This window comes from Artemia franciscana, chromosome 4, assembly GCF_032884065.1.
Source record: "Artemia franciscana chromosome 4, ASM3288406v1, whole genome shotgun sequence".
Lineage (NCBI taxonomy): Eukaryota > Metazoa > Arthropoda > Branchiopoda > Anostraca > Artemiidae > Artemia > Artemia franciscana.
In genome coordinates this window covers 54,041,922-54,060,182 of record NC_088866.1, presented here as the reverse complement: position 1 = coordinate 54,060,182, position 18,261 = coordinate 54,041,922, and the positions used below count along the sequence as shown (strand labels likewise).

The following is an 18,261-nucleotide window of genomic DNA, read 5'->3' as shown; positions in this document are numbered from 1 at the left end:
CGTTTGCTACTTCAAAACCGTAGAAGCTGAAACCAACTTCCAATAATACAATCCAAGCTGGTCCAGCTACAATCTTAAATTGTAAAGCTACTTCTAGTCTTTGAACTGAAACCAACTTCCAATGATAAAATCCAAACTGGTCCAGCTACAATCTTACATTGTAAAGCTACTTCTAGTCTTTGAACTGAAACCAACTTCCAATGATACAATCCAAGCTGGTCCAGCTACAATCTTACACTGTAAAGCTACTTCTAGTCTTTGAACTGAAACCAACTTCCAATGATACAATCCAAGCTGGTCCAGCTACAATCTTGTATTCTAGTTCACTTAGGTATTTAGATATTCCATTTAAAACTCGAACCACAACACAGCTTACAATTGAATTTTTTATAAAAAAAAAAATGGGAAATCCTATATTCTTCTCGCCAAAGTAAAGGGCCGATTTGTTAAAGAATTGTTGATAGGTTATATAACGCGTTTTTCGCATCACGTGATTTGTTTTTGACACCCCTTTGGAAACTTTTCTCTGCTTCTGATAATAAACAAACTCAATAGGTATTTTTTAGGCTCTGCAAGTATTTTCTCAGTATCCCAAACAGCGTTGCCACAGTAAGACTGAACCGTTCTTAGTACAATTTAGAGTTACTGTTAGAATACGGTACATTGGAAAATTGTTGGTACAATACAAATTATCCTATGTATTGCTCCTTTTGTTACTTAATATATTGTTACTTGGATATCTGTTCAATTTTTTTATTGAAATGTTTCTTCTTGTTATAGCAAATTTTCCTGCTGTTCAGATGGTGGAAACTAACCTCTTACGGTACAATTTCAATCAGAAAACTGGTGCAGTTTTTTTCTATCAAAAAGTTGGTAACACTGATATTATTTAAATTCGTAATAGCAGTCAAAAACTGGATTAAGAATCAAGGTAGTTAGTTGACCATTGCCTTAGAAATGTCGATTTTACACTTATCTGTCTTCTATCAAGTTCCTCGTGTTATTAGTCGTAAAGTCTCATAGTATTTGACCTACGTTGAAAGAGTGCTTAAAAGTAAAAGTTATTAATAATTGTGTCTAATTTTTTTCATCGTCCTTTTCATTTTTTTCTTTTCTGATACTCCTGCTAGTCCACCTTTATCAAACAGTTCTTGGTAACGAACTGCAGCAAGGAGCGACCCGGCTCAATAGTAACCAAAACTGTAAAAAACGGAATTTTGATACCAATAGCTAATCAAAAGAATCGCATTTTAATACTGATTTTAAATATATAAGTTTCATCAAGTTTAGTCTTACCCATTAAAAGTTACGAGCCTGAGAAAATTTGCCTTATTTTAGAAAATAGGGGGAAACACCCCCTAAAATTCATAGAATCTTAACGAAAATCACACCATCAGAATCAGCGTATCAGAGAACCCTACTGTAGAAGTTTCAAGCTCCTATCTACAAAAATGTGGAATTTTATATTTTTTGCCAGAAGGCAGATAGAGGATGCGTGTTTATTTTTTTTTTTTTTTTCAGGGGTGATCGTATCGACCCAGTGATCCTTGAATGTTGCGAGAGGGCTCATTCTAACGGAAATGTAAAAGTTCTAGTGCCCTTTTAGGTGACCAAAAAAATTGGAGGGCACCTAGGCCCCCTTCCACGCTAATTATTTTCCCAAAGTAAACGGATCAAAATTCTGAGATAGCCATTTTACTCAGCGTAGTAAAAAAAACCTCATAACTATGTCTTTGGGGACCACTTATTCCCCCACAGTTCCCGTGGGAGGGGCTACAAGTTACAAACTTTGACCAGTGCTTACATATAGTAATGGTTATTGGGAAGTGTACAGACGTTTTCAGGGGGATTTTTAGGTTGGGGAGGGGTTGAGAAGAGGGAGATATGTTGGGGGATATGTTTGGGGAGCTTTCCATCGAGTAATTTGTCATGGGGAAGAAAATTTCCATGAAGGGAGCGCAGGACTTCTTAGCATTATTTAAAAAAAAAACACACAATGAAAAAATTAATATGAAAAAATTTTCAACTGGAAGTAAGGAGCAGCAATAAAAATTAAAACGAACAGAAATTATTACGCATATGAGGGGCTCACCTCCTCCTAATACTTCGCTCTTTACGCTAAAGTATTTTTTAGTAATTTCAACTATTTATTCTACGGCTTTTATGATTCAGGGGTTATTCTTAATGAATTGGGACAAAATTTAAGCTTTAGTGTGAAGAGCGAGGTACTGACGATGGGGTGAACCCCCTCATATATGTAATAAAAACATGAGAATACAAAAGTTCGTTACGTAAGCTAATTTATAAGTTACGTATATCTTTTGCTAATGAAAACATTCACAAAAAATTAAAAGTTCTAGTTTTCTTTTTAAGTCAAAAAATCGGAGGGCAACTAGGCTTCCTCCCCCACTCCTTTTTTTCTCAAAATCATTCAATCAAAACTATGAGAAAACCATTTAACAAAAAAAAAATAATATAATAAAAAATGCAAATTTGGTTTTAATTATTCCTCTGCGGAGAGCCAAAATCAAAACATACATTGATTCAAAAACGTTCAGAAATTAAATTTAAAAAAAACAAGCTTTTTTAACTGAAAGTAAGGAGCGACAATAAAACTTAAAACGAACAGAAATTACTTCGTATATGAAAGGGGCTGCTTCATCATCAACGTCCCGCTCTTTACGCTAAAGTTTTTTACTGTTTTAAAAAGTAGAGTTGAGAGAAAGAGCCAAACTTTAGTGTAGAGCGGGGCGTTGATGGGGAAGCAGCCCCTTTCATATACGAAGTAATTTCTGTTCGTTTTAAGTTTTAATGTCGCTCCTTACTTTCAGTTAAAAAAATTTGTTTTTTTTTATTTAATCAGTAACTGAGTGACGAATTTTGTACCAATGTTTGTTGAGTCTTTTGATCTCACAGCTGGGGACTGAGCTGAAGATTTCAAGGAAAGCTCTTTTTTGGGAGTGTGGGGTAAAAGGGCTTCAAACTTAGTATCAAATAAGAGGGAAAATATTTTTTATGTAGCTCGTACAAGTGGTTAAGCTAAAGTTTTTTTTTATTTATTTATACGCCTATGCTTCCACAGACCATATTCATATCTAGGGATTAGGGGGAATGAAAGCAGAAATTAGGTCAGAAGAATCTTTAAAGTATGAAGTCACATAAAAGTTTTAACATTTGTCCCAAAGACGAAACAATTGTCCAAAGATTCTACCCTATGTAGCTATGGTCAAAATTATTTTTCTTCGCAGACCGCTTATAGGGCTTTCTTTTGGAGGAAATAAGAGGCGGGATGCTGGGGCACAGCTCTATCATTTTTTAGGGGAGGGGGCAGGGGCAAGAGGGGTCCATATCCTGATAGTCAAGACACATAGGTTGTGTAATAATATTTTCTCCAAATCGTTGGGGAGGGGGCAACTGCCCCCTTGCCCACTCCCAAATGGAATGCCCTGGTGGGGTGAAGCCTTGAGAGCTTCATAATCACGGGTTAGTCTCTTGTTCTGAATGAAAAACGTATCTGTCTGTTTTTTCTGTCATAGTAATGACTTTTTGACAGTATGTTGCAGCAACAGAATATGAAGGGGGTTTCCCTAACCTCAACACCTCGCTCTTCACACAAAAGTTTAAATTTTGTCCCAGTTTTTAAAGAATGATTCCTGACACGCAAGAGCCGTTTAATTCGAACAGTAAGAAGTGTTTTTTTTTTTTTAAATACTAAAGTACTTTAGCTTCAAGAGCGCGGTGCTGAGGAGGAGTCGACCTCATGCATATACGTAGGAATTTCAGTTCGTTTTAAGTTTTAATGCTGCTCCTTACTTTAAGTTAAAGAAAATTTGTTGTTTATGTTTAATATGTTTCTAGAATTGTCAGCCGATTGAAAGAGCTATTATGATACTTTCACATCATAGAGATTTAAGTAGGAAGCATTTGGTTTCTCAGTATCCCAATTATTGCAGAGACTATAGTTTACTTTGGATAATTACAATTTATTCTGAAAATAATCTGCATTAAATTATTTCTTTTTTCATCTTTCAGAAAAGGAATCTCGTGGCATATTTACCTTTTGACACACTTTTATTTATTTTCAAATAGCCCTTATCAATTACAAAAATAACAAAGTGAAGTATGACTCTTAGCTCTAACTTGACTACTAATTCTAAAAAATATTTTTTTTTAGATCAAACTATTTTTTGACTTATTAATAAAAAGAAAATAGACAAATATGTAACTCCAGCAAAAACTTATAATTAAGACAACGACTTAAATAGCAGCGTATAAAAGTATCAGAAAATTAAGGATGTACTATATCATAGACAACGGAGTAGTTCTGCCCAAGGAAAAAGCAATAAGGCTTAAATTTCATAATATTTTGTGTTCCATGTGATATAGTATGGAAGGAATTATCCTCTAAACTTTACAGGGTGCTCGTTTGATTGGATATTGGAAATTTTAGTGCCTTTTTAAGAGTCAAAAGTGTAACCAACCTCCCTTCCACGCTCCTTTTAGCTGTCCTTACTCTTAAGACATCCAGTGAAAATTTTAAGGTAACTTTTTATTCAAAATAATTGAAAGGTCCATTATTTATGCCTTCGGAAGTTTTGTGTCATTTTAAGAAACAAAAGTGTAACCAGCTCTCCTTCCACACTCCCTTTAGATGCCCTATCTCTTGAAAAATCCGATGAAAATTTTGTGAAAACTATTTTATTCAAAATAATTGAAAGGTCCAGTATCTATGCATCTGGGAATTTCATACTGTTGCTACTACTACTACTACTTCTACTGCACCTACTACTACTGCTACTATTAGTAGAACAACAATAGCAGCTGCTAGTTCTAATTTTACTACTACTACTACTGCTGCTGCTACTACTACCACTACTACCACAACTGCTGTTGCATATGTTAACACGACTACTTGCGACTGTGACTGCAACTAGATCAGACATCGTCTGCAACTACTTACGACTGTGACTACAACTAGTTGCAAATGCAATTATCGCTAAGTACAATAGTGTTTATAAGTGACTGTGACAACGGCTACTTAAGACTATAACTTCTTATGATTATAACTAATTCTCCAACTTTCGAATCTGAATACTTGTGAACACTACTGCAAATAACTGAGAATATCGTGTCTCAGAGCTCTTATTTTAAATCCCGAATGGATCTGGTGACATTGAGGAGGGGGGTGGGGGGGGGAGGGGGAAACCTAAAATCTTGGAAACACTTAGAGTGGAGGGATCGGGATAAAACTTGGTTGAAAAATAAACACAAGTCCTAGATAAATGATTGAAATAGCCGGAACGGATCCGCTCTCTTTGGGGTAGTTGGGGGGGGGGGGGTAATTTTGAAAAATTAGAAAAAATGCGGTATTTTTAACTTACGAACGGGTGATCGGATCTCAATGAAATTTGATATTTAGAAGGATATCGTGCCTCAGAGCTCTAATTTTAAATTCCAACCAGATCTGTTGACATTGGGGGGAGTTTGGGGTGGGAGAACCTAAATCATGGAAAACACTTAGATTGGAGGGATCGGGATGAAAATTGGTGGGACAAATAAGCAGAAGTCTTAGATACGTGATTTACATAATTGGAACGGATAAGCTCTATTGGGGAGGGGGAGGGGTTAATTCTGAAAAATTAGAAAAAATGACGTATTTTTAACTTACGAATGAGTGATCAGATCTTCATGAAACTTCATATTTAAAAGGACCTCGTAACTCAGATCTCTTATTTTAAATCTCAACCGGATCAGTCGTCATTGGGGGGGAGGGGTAAATGGGGGGACCGGAAATCTTAGAAAATACTTAAAGCGGATAGATCAGGATGAAAATGGATGGGAAGAATAAGAACCTGTCTAAGATACGTGACTTACATAACCGGATCGGATCTGCTCTCTTTGGTGGAGTTGGGGGGGGGGGGGGGTAATTTTGAAAACTGAGGTATTTGTAACTTACAAAAAGGTGACCAGATCTTAATGAAATTTGATATTTAGAAGGATCTTGTGCTTTAAAGCTCTAATTTTAAATTCCGACCAGATCCTGTGATATTGGGGGGGGGGGGAGTTGGAGGGGGAAACCGGAATTCTTGGAAAATGTGAAAATTGGGGTATTTTTTTCTTACGAATAGGTGATCGGATCTGAGTGAAATTTGATATTTAGAAGGAATTCATGTCTCAGAGCTCTTATTTCAAATCCCAACCAGATATTTTGACATTGGGGGGGAGTTGGAGGGGGAAATCTTGGAAAACACTTGGAGTGGAGGAATCGGGATGAAGCTTGGTGGATAGAATAAGCAAATGTCTTTGGTACGTGATTGACGTAACCGTACTGGACTCGCTCTCTTTGGGAGAGTTTGGGGCTTCTGGACGTGCTAGGTCGATGAAAATTGGTAGGCGTGTAAGGGATATGCACAAATTGACTTGATCAAGTCGTTTTCCCAGATTCGACCATCTGGGGGGCAAAAGGGAGAGGAAAAATTAGAAAAATTAGGTATTTATAACTTACGAGTGGGTGATCGAATCTTAATAAATTTTGATATTTAGAAGGACATCGTGACTCAGAGCTCTTATTTTAAATCCTGATCGGCATTAAGCCTCTGATTTTCCTTTTAAATCAATCTATTGATTCTTAGGATTTTGCTAGAGCTCACACCATATGAGCTCTTGGCTCTTAGCTCTTCTTGCCTCGTCACAAGTGCCATATGAGCTCTTAGCTCTTGTTTCTTTCTAAATGCATATGTACGTGACGTCATTCAAATGAAATTTTTGTTCCAAAATTAAGGCTTTAAAATGCAGTCAGCCGAAGGGTGATGAGCGTTCTGTCCATGAACCACCAAAATATAGCTTTAACCCACCGGTAGGGCCTGCGCCCCACGTTGAGAACCCCCAGATCTAGTTGAATGATGTTTCACATACCCATCCATCCAAAGTTCAATAGTTACAAATATTGTTGAAAGTTGTTGCAAAATTTGTCAATATGTAATTACCAATCAAAATCTTTATTGTGACGTGGAAAAGTCTAAAAAAACTATGAATATTCAAATTTGTTCACCGATAAAAAAATATGTAAATTGAAAACACACGGAAATTAATTATAAAACTATGTCTACCAAAGACGTTTTTCCAAAAAAATAAAGGGCTACGTTAAGTTTAAGACGAGCTGAAACAAAGTCAAGCTGTAATCCAAAGATAAAATGAACATGAAGAACTATCAACAATATAAAAGAAACTAAAAACAAACAGAAATCAGAGGCATCGCTCTAGCATTACCTAGGGTAAGGGGTCAAAAGGCTTCGATGTATTCTTATCATTATTTTTCCCCAGACCCACTTCATATGAAAGAAGGGTGGTCTTTTGGTGATGTAAAATTCAGAAGGGGCTCTTTAGATCGGATGTTGAAGGTTGTATTGCCTATTGTAAAAGTCGAAAGTCATTAGAGGGAAACTAGAACCTCTTCTATGCCCTTCTTTCCCCAAATACATTCGACAAAAATTCTTAGATGACCGTTTTGTTCAAAATACTCCGACGTTCAAGTAACTCTGCCCCCAGAGTTGATAAAATCTTCCAGATCCTCTGGGCCAATCTTGTAAGATATACAATTTGCCCATTGTTTACACAAAAGGTTTTTTATTGGAAAAGGGGACATTTTCAATCCTAGTTATCCAAAAGACTTAGAGCATTGCGGTTAAAATTCAAGAAAATATTGAGAAGGATATGGAACACAATCACTTATTATGATTTATTTTGCTTATTACAAATATTTAAGATTCATTAAGCTTAATGTCACCCATCAAAACTAAGCGCCCCAGAATATTTCTCTAATTTTCCAAAAACTTGGAAACACCTCCTAAGAGCCAAAGGATCTCAATAAAAATAACATCATGAGCTTCAGCGTATCGGAAAACCCTCATGTATAAGTTTTAAGCTCTCAACGTAGCTGACGGGAGGGATTGTTGCCAGCCCAAAAGTTTTGACTTTTAAAATTGAACAAGAGCTTTTAATTAGCCATCAAATGAGCCGGGGAGTCCCCTTTGAAGTTTGTACGACCACGTCTTCCATATGAAGTACCACTGGGATAAAATAGATAGAAAAATATTATTACATTGGCTCTTTACTATAGGCAATTGTATAGGATACTATAGGATTTAAGGAAGTGAGTAAAAATATTCAATATCCCTTCTAATGAACATTTCGCATTACCCAAGGAGATTTTGTGGGTAGGAATCATCCGAAAGGAATGTTCCGCAGGGAAAGGGGCATTTTCCATGGGATATTTGGTACTTGCTCGTAAAATAGAAAACACCCAAGATGTGAAGTTAGGTTGATCCTAATGGCACAAATATTATGATAATCATAATACCCAATAAATTGTGATAATATGGTACTTTAGAAAAAAAATATGGAAAGTACAACAAAGAAAAATGGAAAACTGGCCGCCCAGAACAAATTATATTAAATACCTAACCTTATTTAACATAAGCCCTAACCATCCATAAATATTAAATATTTAGTCAAAATATACTTACATCGTTGCTTTTTACTCTCAAAATAAGCAAATCACAACCAATTCCAGAGTGTCAAACTGTTTTTTTTTTTTTTTTTTTTTTTTTTTTCAAATCTTAGTATAATTCTTGAATGTGTTCTGTTTAATAGACAAGAACCAAATATATTCCACAGGGGTAATTTTCAAAGGCGAAGGGGGGGGAGGTAAACGTCGATTCTCAGAAAACTCCTTATTGAAAGACTTCAGTCAATGCAAGCTTATGATAATAACAAAGGTTTATGGAAATTTCTCTAATTGGCTTACCTTTAATTAATTCTTTGCTAAACCTTATTTATTTTCGTAAAAGTTTGATGATAAACTTTTGATCTTGATTGTAAAATACACTGCTGTAAATAAATTGTATTTCAAATGACATCAGCTGTTATGATTGATTCAGCAAGTCAATATTTGACTAAATCATACTTCTAAGTACCTCGCTCCAGTCTAGTGGGTACGTATCTGCCGCGATCACAAAGGCCGTCAGGTTCGATCCCAGTTGTGGCGAGGAATTTCAATAGAGTGTTTATTTATTTAATTTTTTTTTTTTGCAACCAGTTTTTTTAAACTTAGAAAGAGCAATTTAAAATAATAGTTATGAATATTCCTAACTATTCCAAACGAAGGAATATTCAAATACCTTCTTATGAAGCATGCCTTTAGGACCAATGACGTTATCAAAAATATGTCGTCCTACATGAGTATCCACTGCTGATAGAGGATCATCCATCAAATAGATGTCAGAATCGCTATAAACAGCTCTAGCAAGAATAACACGCTGCTTCTGGCCTCCACTTAGGTTAATGCAAGTTTTCTTAAATTTGAAAAGACCAATTTAAAATAATAATTATAGGATATTGTTCGGAACATACTCCTGCAAGAATTGAGCGATTTCTTCTTTGAAAATTTATAAAATTGAAGCCAAAAATTTTTTCCCCATAAGATAAGAAATAACCGAAACCCTCATAAGTAACCGAAACTAAAAGAAACAGAATCTTAATAACAATGAACATATTAAAGAATCAAACATTGAAGATTATTTAAAATACGTGTATCTCATCAGGCTTAATTTGACCCATCAAAACTACCCGACTGAGAAAATTTTTCCTGATTTTCGAAAGGGGGGGGGAAGACTCCCTAAAAATCAATGGATCTTAATGGAAACCGCATCATATGATTCAGTGTATCCAACAACCCTATTGTAGAGCTTTGAAGCTCCCATCTGCAAAAATACGGAATTTTGTATTTTTGTCAAAAGAAAGATCGCATATGCGTGTTTATTTGTTTTTTATTTTTATTTTCTATTTGTTTGTTTTCCATGGGGTGATTGCATCAAACCAATAGTCCTACAATATCGAGAAAGGGAGAATTGAACGAAATTTGAACGCATTTGAACGAAAATCAAAGGTTATAGGGCCAAAAAAAAAACTGGAGGGCAACTAGCACCCTCCCAGCCCCTCTTTTCACTCAAAGTTGTCTTGTCAAAATTTGAAGACAATCATTTTGTTCAGATTAGTTGAAAGGCCAATAACTATGCCGTAGAAAACAACATGACCTCTAAATCCCCTTGGCAAAGGTCTTTCAGTTATAGGACTCACCCATTGTTTACGCATAGTATTTGTTATTGAAAAGTTCCGTCCTCAACGCTCCGCTCTTTACGCTAAAGTTTGATTCTCTTAAATCTACTTTTTAAAACAGTAAAGAACTTTAGCGTAAACAGCAGGGCGTTGAGGAGGAAAAGCCCCTTTCATATAGGGAGTAACTTCTGTTGGTTTTAAGTTTTAATGTCGCTCCTTACTTTCAGTTGAAAAAACTTGTTTTTTTTTTATTTAATTATGCACAAGGAGCAACAATAAAATATTATTATTATCATACCGTAGCTTAACTCCTTGTCTAAGGAAATTACGTACGCAGGATTCTAAGATCCATTGTAAAAGGATTCCAGGCGTAAATTTGGAATATCCCGACTAGTCTATTATTATTGTCTTATTAAAAATTTACCACTTTAATATATCTTTGTTTCAATTATAAATGGAAAGATAGTGGGGTCCAAGAAATTTTTCAAACCTTATTAACTTCCTTCGGTGACAAAATAAAAACAACATTAAGGTAAAGAGAAAAGGACTAGGCTTACTTTTATTATCTAGTCCAGCTTTGTACTTATCGAATCCCTTAAGTCGAACCTTCTCACCAATGAGATCAAGAAATTCATTAAAGCATGCGCTCCCTTCTTCGTTATTATACATCTCTTCTTCTGTAAATTGACCAGCTTTACAATAAAGTACCCCAACCTGAAATTACAAAACGAATTAATCAAATGATAATTATCAAATGCAAATTTTTAATTAAGTTATATTAATATATTTAATTTATATTTTAATTCCAACTAAATTTTATATTAATTTAGTTAATCTAATAGCCTTAATTAATTATTATCCAATTATTTTAATCAATTATATAACGATTACAACATATTTATTTATAGAAAAATAAAATCTGAAAATACAAAATGATTTCTTTATTTGCGGCTACTTTTGTCAATTAACTTTGAGAACAAAAATTCTTAAAGAAGATCTAGCCTAATTTATCTGTGTTGGAACTAGTTCCTTAGCCTTCTTCTTACTACATGTAATAAGGAGCGAGGAGTTGACCAGATTTAAAACTCATGTACACCATGTCGTGCATCTACTGTGTAACAGAGGTGTACTAAACGTTCCAGAGCTGTGCCGCACGTGGAGGTCCAAATGGTGCTTCGAAATGTACACTAAGTGGCGGAAGGTGGGTGACACCTTGCAGGTGAGCTAAGTCAAAACCATAATACGAATTTGAAGAAAATTTTTAATATATTTAATAGTGAATGAAATTTGCAGATATTACCTCAAATATCAAATTCTAATATCTCTGGAAGTTTCATTTTTCTTCTTCTTGATCTTCCAGCAAGACCAGGCGTGCTTTCCGCCTCAGCTGCCATCTGTAATTCAGATGTTACTTGGGAAATCTTTTTAACTGTAAGCTCCTCAGACTCATGGTGGCTGAGCTTGCAGAGTTATACCACTACCCCCCCCCCCTAAACAAAAAGATCTGCTACTCCAAGACTTGAAACTACGTCCAAAAGACATCGGAAGGGAACAATTGCCAGGACATAGGAAAGTTTACTTTACCTACTTATTATAAAACAAAATTGAATAACGTTTGTCCGGGAAGTAATATAAAACAAAAAAATTATAAAACATAATAAAACAAAATTATAAACAAAATTGAATAACGTTTGTCCGGGAAGTAAACTTCATTTTACGCCAAAAAACTTGCCTTTAACCAAATCTGAATTTTTGTAAGATCACTTAGAGCTACTTTCCCGGAGCTCACGGCACTTTCCCCGCATAATCTCCTTGTACACTATTGTTTTGATGAAACCATTATCGAAGTTTAACAAAAAAAAAAAAAAAAAAAAAAAAAAAACAGAGAAAATATCACATGAACGTAAAATTCAGTTTTGCCTCCCAAGAAATTCATTTTCCCTTGGATATTGTAAAAAAAAATTGTTTGTCGTTTCCCAAATGGCATGTGAGAAATTCGATGACTTTTAAAAAGTACTGCTAACACCTGCTAGCACAACTTCGTGCCATTTCCTACAGTAAAGATTCTCTAATTTAGACAAGGCTACAGAAAGAGTTTTAGTCATTTGATTTCTCTCTAATTGCCTCATAGAAGTTTATATAGTTCTCAAAACTTATCTCTACGGCTGAAAGTGTGACTGTTACATGGCAGTGTTACATCAGTTCTACTTTACGCAACTAAAACCTGGCACCGCTTCGATGGCAACCAACAAATTCACCTAGCAGAGGCAGACCCAGAAACACTGATGAACGTACAAGTTCGATCTATATAACCTGAATATGTTAATTGGACCTTTGGGGAGGGGCGAGTCAAAATCAGGCAGCAGAAAACCATCAAAAAGATTGGCTCCTTCTTGATGGTGTGGGCACTTCTGGAAGCAGAGGCAGGACTAAGATCTAAGTCCTCATTTCTCTCAAAACTACATAGAAGGACTTAAAAACCCGTGGGCACAAAATGCTACCCTGTAGTAAACCTGAAATCCGATTAACAGACCACCTGCTAATGTCAAAGCGGTGGAGCTTATTACCAAAGATAAACATAAAGAAAAGGATACAATAAAACTGCAGTAATCTGAAAGCAGCAGCTATTCCGGGATTTCTATTTAAATATTTAAATTTCCTTATTATTATACATAGATTATTACTTGAAGATAACCAAGAGGCCCTATTTCAACTAGAGCAACAAACCTTAGAAATAACTTTATCTTATTTAATAAGCACTAAATTAACGATTATCTTGAAATAAATAAAGTTAAAAATTCTTTTTTATTAATAGGATACAAGTAAATTTATCAATAAGGTCCTTGTCAGAATCTCCGCATCGGGCTATTGAAATAAAAGGAGCGAATTTATATATTTTAGTACGATACTTATCAATGCACATACTCTTTTTATGGGCCCAGTGTTATAAATACGCAAATCTTTTCATTAGGAGAATAAAGGTTGATTAAGGAAATAAGTCAGTAATTTCTATATGTCATATTTGAATTTGAAAAGCATTGCTCCAATAGTAAGTTTTTGTAAAATTAGAAATATATCTAAACAAGTATATATAGGTATTGCAGATTCTACAAATTTTATTCGATCATTCTACAGTTTTTTATTCCATCGTCTGCTATACTTCCAAATAAGTATTCTAAAGGGTAATATTTATTGGAAAGTGCAACAGGTGACGGAATGAAAAATTTCAGGATTTTTAGGACTCACATCGGGAAGGAATATATCTAAACAAGTATATATAGGTATTGTAGATTCTATATGTATTGTAGATTCTAGGTATTGTACTGGACTTATTAGGAGTTTCAGAAGCTCATATCCCAGGGATAGGAAGCATGAAATTAGGTGATGTAGCATTTGTTTTCTCAGGAGGAAGGATGGGGCATACAGACAAGGAGTAGGGCTCATGATGAATAAGGAAGCTACTAAGTCTTGTTTAGGCTGGAAAAGCACTAATAATAGAATAAAAAATGCTCATTTTATGACTAAAAAGGTCTGGGTATATTATAGCAGTATAAGCCAAAGTTGAACCGACAGATGGAGATACTGAGGACTCTGACAAATTTTAATTAGACCTACGTTGCCTGGGCAACGTGAAGTATTGCGGCAACCTTTGTCCGGCTTTGCCGATTAAAGTGTTGTGAGAGCAACACTTTGGTTTTGTTTCTTCGCTATCGGTTAAATGCTGAAGTTGTCAAAACTATCAAAGCTTTCAAAACGGCATATTCAAAGAAGAACACAATCAGTAATCACATGATCAAATTCTTCAGCGTTGAAAAAACAACAGCAAAAGAATATCGGAAAAAGGGACTAAATTGAGTTTGCAGCCAGTTGAACTTTATCCTTTTCAATCGTAGACATCGTGACGGATGGAAACTTGGAACATTATCTTATATAATCTAGTTGGTATTATAAAGCTATCCGTAACTTTTCAGGATCAAAATACCATAGATGATACTCTATTAATTATTACGAAACTACCTCACTGTTTTACATTATTGTTTGTACTTGTTTCTTCGCTATCGGTTAAATGCTGAAGTTGTCAGCCTATCGAAGCTTTTAAAACAGTATGTTCAAAGAAGAACGCAATCAGTAATCACATGATCACACCCCATCGTTGAAAAAACAACAACAAAAGAATATTGAAAGAAAGGACTAAATTGACTTTGCAGCCAGTTGAACATTATCTTTTTCAATCGTAGACATCGTAACAGATGAAAACTAGGAACAATATCTTGTATAATCTAGTTGGTATTAATTATAAAACTATCCGGAGCTTTTCAGGATCAAAATACCATAGATGACATTCTATTAATTATTACGAAACTACCTCATTGTTTTGTATTATCGTTTGTACCCGTTGCGTAACATCTTAATTCTAGGTTACAGTGATTGATAGACCATCGATATGAACTTTCTTACCGACAGATTTACAGGGATCGAATACAATGTGCACCAATTTGGACAAATTTCTAGCCTAAAGTGAACCGATTTTTACTTACAAGTCCCTCTCCCGAGATAGACATCAAGTTCAACCGGAAACAAATAATGGGTACACCAACAAGCAAAAGTTGCAAACTCCTCATCTCTGAAAATGATTGTAACCTAACAGCCGATTATTACTTACTAGGCCCCTAAATGTCACTTTGCAGCCGGTTGAACTTTATCCTTTTCAATCGTAGACATCGTGACGGATGGAAACTTGGAACATTATCTTATGTAATCTAGTTGGTATTATAAAGCTATCTGTAACTTTTCAGGATCAAAATACCATCAGGGACCCATAAATTTCCTGTAATGACTCGCCATCCAGGATCGCTTGTTATTGGATGGCGAGTCATTACAGGAAATTTATGGGTCCCTGATTCCATAGATGTGTACCAATTTGCACAAATTTGTAGCCCCTCGTGAGCCTCCTCTAGCAACCGATTCTTACTTACAAGTCCCTCTCCCGGGATATACATCCAAGTTCACCGGAAACAAATAATGGGTACACCAACTAGCAAAAGTTCCAAACCCCTTGTCGCTGAAGTCATTGTAGCCTAACAGCCGATTATTACTTACAACTCCCCTACATGTCTTACAATCGGGAACCAAGTTGTTCTTACCATCAATTACACCAGAAACAGATAATAGGTACACCAATCAGCAAAAGTTGCCAACCCCTCATTGCCAAAGATGATTATAAGTCAATAATCGACTGTTGCTTGGAAGTCCCCTACATATCTCACAATTGGTATCGGCCTATTTTTGGTTCAAGTGTGTACCTTACCACTGAAGTTGTCAACCCCTTGAAACTTATAAACTGGTGTATGTCGAGAAGGAATTTTTGTAACAAAAAATGGATGACATATACTTTGATCAGCTCATCAAGGTCTATCGATTGTCATTGAAAAAAAAATTCTATCTGTCTTAGTTCAAAAGTTGACTTTTTTGCCGGAGGCCAACTTTCTAACACCACCACTTAGAAAGGAGCAAAGGATAAGCTCTAATTTCTTTAGCAATGAGAGAACTTTTAAAGTTTAAGAGGTATATCTGATACCATTTCTCTATTGCAATCCCAAGTAGAAAAAAAAGAATGGTAAAGTCAGCTGAAATCACGAACAGAAATGGCTAGAAACAATAGATGGCAGCACTTTCGGACCCGTGGGAAAATCGCACTTTTTTGTTTCTGTAAATTTTTCTATTTATCACTCAAAGAAGATATATTGGCTGTGGGGCCGGGGAACTACCGCATATATTTAACACTTATAGATTTTAGTCCATCTTCAATTTGAAACTGGTGCCTGCCTGCTTGCCTGCTAGAACGGAGCTTTCCACTCGAAAGCAGAAACATGGTTTGATGAAACGAAAGCTTGGCTGCACAACTTCAGATACTCCTCTCTGACATAGGCTATATAACTCCACTTCACTTCGCACACCATAGGCTCTGGCTCGAGGACAAGCAAAAACCATCCTTTTTGGCCCCAGGCAAGAGTTCTACGGAGCTTTCCAAAATGTAATGTCATATTCATCAATCCGGCCTGAGGTCCACACTTTCCGTAAAAACCGCACAGGTTAGACCCTTACCAGTTTCCAGGAATAAGCTGAGATCGGCGGCATAGGAAAAAAACAAAAAAAAAACGGGACAAAACCAAAGTGTTGCTCTCGCAACACAATTACAGTTACAGGAGCAAATAGACAAGGACCCAGGTAGAAATATGGTATTTTTACTAGGAGATTTTAACGCCCAGGTCGGTAGATATAGGGATAGATGGAATCCTAGCCTAGATAAATTTGGTATAGGAAAAGAAAACAGTAATGGCTACAGACTTTTGCAATTTTCTAGGTGCAACAATCTATTTATAACCAATGCGGTGTTTCATAAAATGTCCCATAAGTTGACATGGTGTTCGCGTGATGGTAAGACAGCAAACCTTATTGATTATGTTATAGTAGGCCGAAGACTGGCAGGATCAATTCAAGATACTAGAGTATGTAGGAGTGCTGTTACTGATGTTAAAAGTAAAGACCACCATCTAGTAGTGTCTAGGGTTGATTTAAAGCTGAGATTTTAGAAGGGCAAGTGCCACCCGTAAAGTTATGATGTTGGTAGACTCCATGATGAGAATTTTAGAGAAACTTCCCGGGAACAGTTGAATACTAAACTTAAGAATCTAAAATTTGAAAATATGGAAGATGGATTGAATAGTTTAAAAAAAACAATTTGTGAAGTTGCTGATGGTTTCTTAGGGAAGAAAGCTAAGACTGCAGCCAGGGATATTAGTGAAAAAGCTTTATGTTTAATTGAGAATAGAAGGGGTTTGTACAAAAATTTTCTGAGTGATAAATCATATGAAAACAAAAGGAATGTAAAAAACAAAGTGGAGAAAGCAATAAAATATGAACTAAAGAGGTGTGAAGAAAAAGCCAAGGATAAAATTGCTGAGGATCTGGAGGGTGCAACTAGACGGCATAATAGTAATATATTGTATTGGCAGGAAAATGAAAAAGTGTATGATACCTTGGATGTGAGAGAAGATTTGTTTTGTGGGGAAGAATTAGCGACAGTACTAAAAGGATTAACAAATAATAGGGCTCCAAGTGCTGATAGTGTGATAAATGATTTTCTTAAATATGGTGGCTCTGCGGTTAAAAATAAGTTACTGAAGATTATGAATTTGATTTTTGAAAAGGGGGAAGTACCTAACAATTTTAGGAAAACCTTAATTAAACCACTGGATAAGAAAGGCGATAAGAGTGAGTATCGTAACTATCAAGGCATTAGTTTGGTCTCTGTAGGTAGCAAACTACTTAGTATTATGATACTTTTTCTACTGAGAGATGCTGTAGACAGAGTTTTAGGAAACGAACAGTGCGGTTTTAGAAAAGGTAAGGGATGTGTCGACCAAATTTTAACTCTTAGGTTAAAAATTGAGAAGTTCCTTAGTTGTCAAACACTATTGGTCCTCAGTTATATAGAAAATGAGCAAGCGTTCGATTCTATTGATAGAAGAGTTTTAGCAAAGGTTTCATCCTTATATGGCATACCAGACAAATACATTAAAGTGATTAGTGCTATTTACGAGAATAATACTGTTGCGGTTAAGGTAGGAAATGAGGTTAGCAGCTGGTTTTGTATTAAATCAAGAGTTAAGCGGGATTGTGTTCTATCCCTCTTTATATGGATCATTTTGATGGACTTTGTCCTAAGGGGCAGAGGAAAGGCAATGGGAGACCACGGAATCAAATGGGGAGGAACAAACTCTCCTGGACTTAGATTATAATGATGATCTAAGCCACCTAGATGAAAGTGTGAGCAAAATGAGTAAACTTTTAGAAGTTTTGCGAGTTCAGGGTGCTAAAATAGGTTTCAAAATTAATGTTAAGAAGACTAAGTCACTAAGGCTAGGAATAAGTGAAGATGAATAGGTGAAGTTGGGTAAGGAAAAAATTGATCAGGTGAGCAGCTTCACTTACCTTGGTAGTGTTATTAGTAAAGACGGTGGGAGCAGTGAAGATGTTAAAAATAGAATAGCCAAGGCTCAGGGTGATTTTCACAGCTACAAAAAAGTTTGAAAGAATAGGAAGATAAGTCTACAAACCAAGATTAGAGTACTGGAAGGTACA

General features: G+C 35.7%; 1 protein-coding gene across 1 annotated transcript in view; it reads right to left on the bottom strand.

Annotated features, from left to right (window-relative positions):
* Positions 1 to 18,261, bottom strand: part of LOC136026600 (signal-induced proliferation-associated 1-like protein 2) — a gene marked incomplete in the record, with an annotated part of 213,523 nt that overhangs the window by 82,780 nt on the left and 112,482 nt on the right. The window contains 1 exon segment of the mRNA XM_065703317.1: positions 10,674 to 10,830. Within this exon segment, the coding sequence (XP_065559389.1) occupies positions 10,674 to 10,830 (157 nt within the window).